The sequence below is a fragment of the Onychostoma macrolepis genome, chromosome 08, assembly GCF_012432095.1.
Source record: "Onychostoma macrolepis isolate SWU-2019 chromosome 08, ASM1243209v1, whole genome shotgun sequence".
NCBI classification, from domain to species: Eukaryota; Metazoa; Chordata; class Actinopteri; order Cypriniformes; family Cyprinidae; genus Onychostoma; species Onychostoma macrolepis.
In genome coordinates this window covers 12622222-12633945 of record NC_081162.1, presented here as the reverse complement: position 1 = coordinate 12633945, position 11724 = coordinate 12622222, and the positions used below count along the sequence as shown (strand labels likewise).

General features: G+C 37.2%; 1 protein-coding gene across 1 annotated transcript in view; it reads right to left on the bottom strand.

The window, feature by feature from the left end:
* Positions 1–431: 431 nt before the first annotated feature.
* aopep (aminopeptidase O (putative)) overlaps positions 432–11724 on the bottom strand; it is an 84748-nt gene continuing 73455 nt past the window's right edge. The window contains exons 15-17 of the mRNA XM_058783956.1: positions 7566–7652; positions 6349–6504; positions 432–641 (exon numbers count right to left, since the gene is read on the bottom strand). Coding sequence (XP_058639939.1) covers positions 6364–6504; positions 7566–7652 — 228 coding nt within the window. The 3' untranslated portion in view covers positions 432–641; positions 6349–6363. The remainder of the gene's footprint in view (positions 642–6348; positions 6505–7565; positions 7653–11724) is intronic.

The window sequence follows — 11724 nt, the reverse complement described above, 5'->3', positions numbered from 1 at the left end:
GTCTACTTTTTGGATGGCCTCAGGGTGAGTAAATATTCAGCAATTTTTCCTTTTTTAGTGAACTATTCCTTTAAAACTAGTATAACTGCAACTAGATATGTCCATAGTTCCATTTGTTGAACAAATAAATGGCTTTTATATGGGAACACAATTATATGAAAATGTGATGTTAACCACAGAAATGTCCCTGAATGTGGGAAGTGTTGTAGAAACACTAACAGCGAGGATAAGGTGACGTGTTTAGTGTATACACATGGGTCATCAGCACGTATTTCTACCCCAAACATTTCTTGCTATCTGATCGGGACTCTGGAACTTGACATGGTAGGCACGGGGTGAATGAGTTCAGAAAATGCTGACGTTGACTTCAACATGCAAGAAGACAGGATGTACCTTGTTGTGGAAGTCCAGGTAACCCAGACTTCAGAATGACACATACATTTGTGTACACAGTATTTGTTTTTATTTCTGACAATACTAAATATGACATGTTATTTTATGTATTCTAGCTTAAATGTGCAATGATTTTTTTGAATAGTCCATTCACTGTTCTCTCTGAGCATCAGCGAGCAGTAGACAGTCAGATCCTGCTTGATTTCCCTGAGCTGAACATGTGACTGAAGACCAGACAGATCTGAAACCTGCAAGAGAAGAGCCACAATCAGTTCAACAGGAAAACTTATGATTCATGGTCATGACATCAGAAATAATGTATCGAGGCAATGTATCTCTTTATTATGGTATTAATAGTTATAACTATTTATAAATAGTTCTAGATTGGGAATAATATGTCTAACTATCCACATTTAGTTTTGAGTTTTAGGTTTAGTAGGCTTCATTTAAGTTTTTCTTAAAATGTATATTCTATTTCAGCTTCAGACTATTTTTTTTAATGAATATTTCTTTTATTTAACAATAAGAAGACTGATGTATGCTTTTGGTCTCCAAGCTAGGCACACTTCAAGTGTACTGAGATGCATGTGTGTGGGTGAGCCTGAAGAAGCAGAGATGAGTTGGGGGGTCCGTGGACCAGACTCCTGTTCCTGCTGAACTGAGCCAGTGTTTCTACAGTACTGTAATCAGCTCAGTAGGCACGGGAGGCCAGGTCCATCTATCTCTCACACGCTCACATATGACTCACGTTCAGCATGGGCCACTTGACGGAAGGATCAGATATGGGATAATACGCTTCAGCTGAAGGTGCTTAGCACTTCATTTCCCACAAAATATCTCCTAATGACATTTTAAATACAGCCCGTGCAACTAATTCCATTTTTACTAGCCATGGATGGTAATGCATCTTTAAACAGCTTCTAAATATAGTCATTTATGGCCAGCTTCTCCTCAGCTTCATATTTAACTCCTACATCTGTCATGACTTAGAAGACGGCATGCTGGCCGCTGGCCGTCCGCTAACTCAATCTGCAGAGGTCCTTTTAAGCACAACTTCCTGTCTCAATTGCTGTCTTTCATATTTCACCCATCAAATCTAAAAGTGGAGCTGTTTTTACAGTCCAGAGATGCAGATGTTTGGTCTATGTGGCCATGTCTCGTCCACATTTCCCAGAATTTCCTCTGGATTTCATGGCCCAGGAGTAGGAGAGAGTGAAGCTATTTTGTTTTTCGCATAGTAGAGGTACATAGTGATGCTAGAGGACTTGAGTATAAGGAGAAGAAAGAAGAGGAGGAGGAGAAGACGATAACTCCTGGGCTACTCATCTCACTGTGGGCTCCATTAGCTCAGTCTGTTTCTCTTCAGTCCTCATTACAGCCATCTCCACCATCTCACACTCGCTCTTCATCTGTCATGCCAACCTCTCGGCAAGAGTTTGTTATGCTCGTTGTGAAAGGGATCTCACAATCAGCTCATTATGAAGGCAACCACGTCATACCGCACTGCTACGATAAAGTTTCATTTCACTCCAGAAACCCTCAAAGAAAGTTTGCACAATGATATATGAATTCTCAGTATGATCTGAAAGCACCATATGCTGGAAAATGTTTTGATGAAGCAATTGGGAAATTAGCCAGTGGGGCAGAAAATAAGGGTATGATAAACTCAATTCATCACCTTTAACAATAATAATAAAAAAAAAATGTAGTATGTTCATTTACACTAACATTCAGAAAATTAGAGTCTTTTATGCTCACCAAGGGATTTATTTGATATAAAATACAGTAAAAACAGTATTATTGTGAAATAGTATTACAATGTAATATAACTCTTATATTTTAATAGATTTAAAGTGTAATTTATTCCTGTGATGCCAAAGCTGAATTTTCAATCTTCGGTGTCAAATGATCCTTCAGAAATCATTTTAATATTCTGATTTGCTTATTTTCAATGTTGAAAACAGTTGTGCAGCTAAATGTTTTTGTGTAAACATTTAATCCAGGATTCTTTGGTAAACAGAAAGTTCAAAAGATCCATATGTATTTGAAATATGATTTTTTTTTTTTTTTATAACAATGTACATGTCTCTAATTTAGCAATTTAATGCATCCTGATTAAATAAAAGCATAAAAAAATATATATTCCTAGTCCTGACATAATTTTCTTGAACAGTTAGTGAATTGACCCTTTACAGGGAGTTTGATTGACAGGCGATCTGACCAATCATAACACAGAATTTGCCATTTTTGTCTGACAAACAAGACAGGAGAGTCGAATAATGTCAATGAACTTGAATTTGAAAAATGGTGTGTATTGACGTCTTTCTGTGGTTGAAAGACCTTCTGATGTTCTTTCATGTTTATTTTGTGCTATAACAAGTAAAAAGGAAGAGATGATCAGTTCACGTGCCGCGTGAACTGAGACGCAACAGCGATCTGTCACAATACATGAAAGAGCCACAAAAAAAATTCTTTACAAAATGACAACATTTGAAAGCTGTGACTTTTGGCCAGATTTACTAAACAGGGTAAATTAGCGTTAAAGCGCAATTCCATAAAAGCTCCCCAACGGGAGGGGAAAATTCTGATTTACTGACAAGGTGCACATAAAACAACACAGAACCAGCAAGATCATTTCCATAATGACCAGCGCATTCTACCAAGAGCAACGCAAATTACCGCCTGCTTTAAGACATGCTTTTTTTGGGCATTAAATAATGCTGCAAATACCAGTGAATTGACGAGCACAAATCTTAGTAAATAGCGTTGCGTGATTCATTTAAATATTCTCCCGTAAATTTACTCATCGAAACTCCTACAAATGCATATTCAAAAGGTGAGTTGCAAAAATAACTATGTCCACGCCTTTTCAGCGCTAATTTCCCACTGCGTGTCTTTAGTAAATCCTGACAATAGTAGTTTAACGCCAAATGGGGGATTGTGCTGGCGCAAGCTGATAGTAAATCTGGCCCTTAGTTTCTTGTCTGGTGGCACGTTGTCAGTGTCCTCTTTGGCACCAACCAAGAAATTTGTTGGAAGAGCTTGTTACAGATGTAACTGATGAAGACGTGCGAGAAGAAAGTCTTCTATTCCTGTTTAACCCACAACCTAAACTACAGACACCTCCACTGACTTTGTCTTTCATGCCGTCTTCCATTTCTCAAACTTCTTTGACATCCGAATGTACAATCATTACAATTTTAGCACTTCACATCTGTAATGAGATGAAAAGAAGTGGGAAAAAGACATTCCCTGAGGTCTCTCCATCTGTCATCCTCTCATCAGGTGCAGAACTTAGCCACTGTGAACAAAGAGTTCAATCACTGTTCACCAATCAGCTAAGCTCTGCACCTGCTCTGAGAGTCTCTCCTCGACACTCGTGCGTACGCGCTCCTTCACCCACGCCACTCGTCGGCAGGGAAGCGTTCCTCCTCTGCATTTTCTTGTCATCCTGTTGGAGGCCCACAGAGAAAAGCCATGTCTTCTTTAATTTTTATTTTCTGGAGCTGCGTTAAGACGGTGCCTCTGGTTGCCATAGCAGCCGTCCGAGCGGCGGTTGTGTGGTAATCCCTGGCAATGTGATTTTTATCTTAAGTCACAAATCAGCACGCCAGGAACCCACACAGCCAGCAACATGAAAGGCAAAACCTGCAGATCCTCTTGCTCTCCTGCGATGGAGCACGCTTGGCTGGGCCGCGGATATGTCCCTCATTATCCCCATCAAGACGCATTTCACAGGCCTCCAAACTCCAGCAACTCCAGCCCCTTCTTATGAGGAGACGCTCAGATTTCAGCCCTGACACATTTCTCAGGAGTTCTCTTACACTTCTGGGATATTTTTACTGTTTCTGAAGTACACCGATTGTAATCGGCACACTGAGTATTTCTGAAAGGCATGAACTGTGGCTGCTTTTAACATCTAGGGATAAAGGGAACTTTGAAATTTTTTTTATTTTGAAAACTGACTGACTGTTTTTTTAAAAACAGCTTTCAAATTCCACTAAAGAAAGAAAAGAACCAATGATATGTAACAGTGTCTATGATAAAGAGAATGGAACATCTATGAAAATCCAGTTTAAAATATGTACCAAGGAATGTGCACTTTGTATTCATGTTGGTTGCATATGGTTTTTTGAAAAACTTGTATACTATTTTCAAGAAAAGTTTCAAATAAATGAAATGTCGTGTGGCGTAACCAGTTTTTTTTGTAATTTTTTTTTTTAAAGAGTTTAAATATTTAAAAAAAATTTTTGGGTTTCATTTTAGTTTAGTTTTTGATTTTCATTTGAGTAAGTTTTAGTTTTTTTGTGTGTATATGTGCTTTTGTCATTTTTTTTATTTTGGAAATTCAGTTTTAGTTATTTTATTACTTATTTTATTATTATCAAATTTTTTTCAGTTATTAGTTTTATTTCGAATTGTCATTCAACTTTGTCCATCTAATACATGCATACCTGAAAATAAAATTATAGATAGATAGATATAACCTTTTTCAGGTTTATTCATATCAAACTCCTAAAGATTTTCTTTTCAGTCATTAAATTTTAGTCTGATTTTAGAGCATTTTGATATCAAGAGTTGCATCACCTTGACATTTTGGAATTTATATTCCACAAATTAAATATCAAAACGAGTTCTAACACAATTTTTTTTTTTTTTAAATGTGCTTATGACAGCAGAGGTGTTTTTGAATAATCATGTGTGTAAATGTAATTTTTTATGTATTTTTGAATAATAAGACAAAAAAAGTGTCACATCATAGACCCCAAAATTAAAAACCCGAAAAGCACAACACTCATTATTCAGGCCTAATAGCTTTTCCTGACACATTGTTTGGCGTACTTCAAAACAACAGGTGTAATCTGCTATCAGAATTTAGCACATTTCAGGGCACGTCTGAGTGAGGCAGACGCCCAATGAGTGCTGAAGAATTATTGACACCGGCTAGACGCTGACCTCTGAAGACAAACAGGCTCTTTGAGAATGAAAATGCTGCATTAGCGCAGCACAAATTGCAGGATGATCGCTTTGACCGGCGTGATTCATCTAAGTCAAGTGACATAAACCACAACGTCTTGGAAAAGCCACCCGTCTCCTCCGAGTCCCCAAACAAATAAAACTGTCTTGCCGGCAGATTAAAATCACCACAGCTTCACCAAAAACGCTGGCGTGGGACGACTAATGGATTTATCTCAGGGCCCATAAGTCGTCTCTTTCCCATAAGCTGACGAGCAGCCCGTGTCGCTCGGTTAAACAGAATAATATCTCAGCGTGATGGTGAGATAGGCGGCTTCAAAGCCAGACAATTACCCTTTCTTCCGCTCATGGTTACTACCATATATCAGTCCGCCACAGCTTTTAAGGAAGCAACAAATTAGGAGTTGTTATGTGGACCCAGGGAATCCCTCCCTTGTGGAGGAAGGAATTTGATGCAGTAAGAGCACAGAGACCCACGCCTCTCCTAAAGCCCCGTCTGAAGAAAAGGTGCTGACCCGTTTCTTTTCTGGTGCTCGGGAATTGTTTGAGCAGCACATTCCGAATTCATCGTAATACAAACAGATCTGGACAGGCTTCCTGGAAAAGTGCAGAAGAGGCAGACGGGAGCTTCTGGAAGAATGTGAATGTGGTGGTGGCCAGGACACTGGGAGTGGATCTTTAATAATGTGGGGAGTAAAAACAAAGGGGCTTTTTTATGACTTCTGCATCTCTCGGGCTACTGAGTGACTTTTTCAAAGCGGCTCTTACATAATATAAATAGCCAAGTAATGGGACCCGCCGTTATTCGGCCATTAAAATATGTTGACGGTGCAGCTTGAGACGGCATGAGCTGATTATAAAACATCTCTCAATTTTCAAAAAACCTTTTGTAGCATTTTTTGAGAATGAGCCGATTTAAATTGTAAATCATCTTGTCTTCAAACTATATAAAGGTCAGAAGGGACGTGACACTCTTACCTGATTTGACTGAGTTCACAGAATCATTTCCTCCACAACGCTGCGTGCTGATTGGTCCATGTCATCTTTAATGATGGATAGGCAATGGCGTGCTAATGCTTGCTGCCGGGCATCTTCCTGGACCATCAGTTCACCATACAAATACACACCCATGGCCTGCCACACACACGCACACACACACTGGAATCAAAAAGTGTTCTTTATAAGACAGAGAGATCTAAGCTCTGTTTAAAACTTAGTGAGCTCCGTCATTGCCTACTACCTAGGGAGCTCGCTTCCAATGCAGCAACCTGACTGAAATGTAACCTTATAAATGACTGATAAATTAACAAATCCATATATATTACAAACAATTTATTGGGGGATGAAAATAATCGTTGTTATTTAGTAAGTACTTATTGATAATCACCTAAAATAAAACTAAATACATTTTAAAAAGTCTCCTAAGCTCAGCAAGGCTACATTTATTTGATAAAATACAGCCTTTATAATCATAAAAATCATCAAAAACAGTAATATTGTGAACTATTACAATTTAAAACAACTGTTATATATGCTGTACATATATGTATTTATTTATATATATATATATATATGTGTGTGTATGTATGTATGTATTACTGTATTACACATATACTGTATATATATGTATTATAAACATATTATTTATATATTGTATATAGAATTATTATTTTTAGTATTTTTAGATGAATATAAAGTTCAAAAGAACAGTATTTTAAATTTTTATCTTTTGTAACCAATGTCTTTACTGTCACATTTGATCAATTTAATGCATACTTGTGGAATACAATTTATTTATATTTATATATATATATATATATATATATATATATATATATATATATATATATATATATATATATATATATATATATATATATATATATATATATATATATATATATATATATATATACACACACACACACATATACACATACATAATTGTTTCATTAATGATATAAATATATTTATATCAAGTAAATATGTATTATTATCATTTTCTATTTGAATTATTTTTCACCAAGCTCTGTGCACTGAAGGATGCATGTAATGCTGTCTTTGGCAAAAGTTATATATCAAAAGACAGAAATTAAAATGACTTCTGAAATGTGTCATGAACATGCCTTAAAAGGCTGCCAGTAAAGGCAGCTCATTAGGTTTGGGAACAGAGCGCTGGAGAACAACTCATGTACCTGGTCATGGATCAGAAACTGCTCAACGTCTCGGTATGCCGCTGTGTTTTTGTGCTTGACCGCAAGTTCACACCAGCGATGTTTCACCTAATAAGAAAGAGACAGATAGAAAGTGATTAAACAAGATGAAAGCAGCTCAACAGCTCCCTAATAACACTGAGCTCACGGGACGTCACCACCTGCGGGAATCACACGCATATGGGGAAATCTGGGAAAGCACATGACTCTGTGGTTTTGTTATCAGTATGTTTTATGTTGAGGCAAGCGCGTGTCAGTGGAGGTGTGTGCTCTGTTTATGTTCAATGTTCTCTCTCTCTCTTGTGTATAAATGGAGGCTGTGTTAGAGCAGCAGAGCGGAGAGATCACAGACTGGCTCTGTCTCTCCCTCGTTCTCTGCTGTCATTCAACTCTTCCTTAACAGTGACCTAACAACAGCAGCGCTGAGCACGGCCCAAAACCTGACCTCATATGCGCCTGGGAGATCTCATTACGCTTCTGTTTCTCTACCACACTGAAAAGTATTAGGAGTGACAACTGTATTTAAAGGAATATTTCAGGTTACAATATTTCATTTCTCAGTACAAGCTCAATTAGCAGCATTTGTGGCATAATATTGATTATCATAAAAATAATCTAAACTTGTTCCTTGTTTTCTTTGAAAAAAAAAAAAACGAGGTTACAGTGACACTTACAATGGTAGTGAATAAGGGCAAGTTTTGCAGGTTTGTGTGAAGCTTACAATTTTATAAATGTACTTTAATTGTTATGTTAAAATGTGTAAATGTCATAAATTCAAAGTTGTATTGGCGTTACTTTGTCATGCAGACAATGTAAAAAATATGTTAAATTAGGGCTGTTTTGAAAACAATTGAAAAAGTTTTGTAGGTTTGTGTGATTGTGTTACAATTTTATAAAAGTACTTTAATTGTTATGAAAAAATGTGTGAAGTTGTTTAAATCATAAATTCAAAGTTGTACTGGTGTTTTGTCATGCCAACAATGTAAAAAAAAAAGGAGTAGAATTAGGCCTGTCACAGTTAATCGACCTGAGTACTTGATTTAGAATTTAAAAAAAATAAGTTTTACCCAACAATTTTGTGGGCTCCATGAATTATATTGAAATATCGCACCCTCTGCAGGCTAATTTCATCCACATAATTATTTTTATAGTCAGTATTACATGTAATGATATAAAATTGATAAGAATATAAAATATTATGACTGCTTTGGGTGATGTTAAAGCATATTTTAATGCAATATCTGTCACTTTTGCAGTATGTCAGGCCGATGTACATGCATATACTATTACATTACGTATTATAAAGAATTATTCAATAAAATCAAGGATTACTTCTTTTTAAACCAATTGTTAGTTACAAAAAATGTCAGATCACTCGATTAATTGTCAAAATCATCCGATTAATCAATTATCAAAATAATCAACCATTTACAAAAAAGTTTAAGTGATTTCTTTCACACTAAAATCATGTTAGTTTACATTTTAATGTTTTTAGATTGTCCCCATTCACTCCCATTGTAATACCAATGCGTTTTTTTTCCAATTGTTCTCAATGGGAGAACAGCGTTTTTAAAAAAAACACCAGTAGTGTGCTAAGCACTGAGTATCTTTATCATGCTTTTATTAAATTTAGTAATTTCGGTTAAAACACAGCGCTCATCACTGTCACTTTTTAGTCAGCTAACCAATCACAGTGGAGGAGGGGCGGGACTAATACCGACCAACCACCACACCCTGCTTTTACTACGACTGAACGACAGTGGAGGAGAGTATTTACTTCTTTACCAGATGAAATTGAAGGACTACCATAATATTGTTTTAAAAAAAATAATGCAACATAAAACATTTCATTCGCAATGCGTCATTACTTAAGCAGATACTCTGTATCATAGCAACCACAGCGTCTCAGTGGATGTGCTGCAGAGCGTTTTCAGCAGAGGGTTTGGCGTTTTCAGCCGGCTAAAATGGCTTTGGTGAACACGCGACCTAAGCCAGTTTTTTAAGTAAATGAGGGACAAGTTGAAATGATTTTTGTGGCAATTAACATTATGCCATAAATGCTTTTGATTTTGCTTAAGCGAATCACTGGGTTCAGAGGTTGGACATGATGGTTCTGCATCATAATAAGCACATTAGTGATTTGAAGTCAAATCTGTCGTTCCCATTTCATCTCTTTACGCCTCTCTTTGGCTCCCCACACGCAGCAGGGGATTAATTGAAGCTGAATGGGTGGGAGCTCACGGGGCCTGAAGGTGGCAGGCAGTTTAATGATTAATGAAGTAAGATTGTGTGAGTCTGAGTACAAGTGTGTGAGAATGTTTGCTTTAAGACGAGGTGTGAAGTGACTCAGGAAAACAACAGGAAGCAGCGGCACTGCAAAGAGCCTTCCGGTCACAAATCACCGTCTATTTAAGCAACACGTTCAAATGTCACCACGCTTACGAGGAATGAAGTTTCCTCCTTCTCTCCCGCCGACACCATTAACACCCCTCTGTCCTCACCTGCACGCAAACCTCATCATTTCAGCTGATGGCTGTTGTGTTTCTTGTTGTTATGTTCTTTCCCTTTCACATGTCAGATGTTATGTCATGCATTTTTAATCAGCTGCTATTCATGCAAAAGTGTGCTCAGACATGATTTCCGTCTCCACTATTCAGTCAGTTTCACTTCACATCTCAGTACAGGTCCAAAATGAACACCTGCCAAGTGGTAAATGCAAGACAATTTACCATTATACCTCTATATGAGTCTATGCGGGAACATCTATGTGGTGACATATTCCTGTTGGTAAACCAGCAAAGTGAATTACTGAGGAGCAATATTTTCACCAACTGACTTGGCTTGACTTATGCATTACTTAATACAGTTGTAATAAAGAAAATTCAGCTTTTAGTAAAATGAAATAAAATAGTTATTTGTAATGTCTGATGCAAAATATATATGTATATACATACCAAACATTTTTCCCTTGACACAAAAATGTTGAACTACTGGCCGGTTGGGCTTTGTGAACTTGTGAAAAAAACCAAACACACACAAAATAAGAACAAAACCCTTTCCCGTCAGGGTCACAGAACCGCCCGGAGCCCACAAAAGCCACAGTGACGACAGCCACATACTAGAGAAAACACACATCAGTAATTAGCAGTAGGGCAAATCCTTCAGATACACATACAGAATAGCAGGCCTAGTGTGCGTCTGTCTAGACACAAACAGCAAGCAACCTGTGTGTATGGGAGAAAGTCTGCTCTCGCCTGGGGTGTGGTAATAGTAGAGTTAATGATAACACTGATCTAAACTCCCACAACAGGAAGACATTTTGTTCAGTCAGACAGCCTGACCTACATTAACCTAACCTGAGGACACTTGAAGAATCTAATAAACTTAATACGCACAAGGCATCAGGTAGCTCACTCATTAAAACTGACGGGAAGAGGAAGGATTTAAGAGGTACTGTAGGTGGTGAATGAGAGAAAATTGCGCGAATGATGATCTGATGACTTAAAGGGATAGTTCATCCAATTATTAACATTTCAGTCTGTTTCTTGCACAAAACTTTAAACCCAGCATATGAACAGCATGAAACACTGATGTTTTTAAGTAATACATTTATACATTATACAAATATTCTGTATTTATTTTTATATATATATAAGGATAATTTGACACTGAAGACTTGCTTAATGGCAGGAATAAATTAGAATTTAAAATAGAAAACAGTTATTTTGAAATAATATTACTGTTTTCAAATAAATGTGGACTGGGAGGGCATAGGAGCCTTTTTTGAACATTAGTGTATATAGTCAATTACAGGTATTTTTCGTTGACTTCTCAAATCTGACGGCTTCTTAGAGCTAGTAGCCTGATGGGATAGATGCAGTGCATCTTCCAGATATTGTTTATTAACTGCTTTTTGCATGCTGTGTACGTATAACCGGACATTAGAGATTATCTGGAAAAGAGCAGCTTGGGCATTCATCATACAAATTTCACAAGACGTCAGGGTGAATAGATAATGACAAAACATTCATTTTTTTGGGTGCACTGTTCCTTTAAAGCAAGATCATGCCTGATCACTATTGGCTGACACCTGTGTGCCCACAACAGACTGAAGCAACATGCCATGAGCATCAGTGATTAC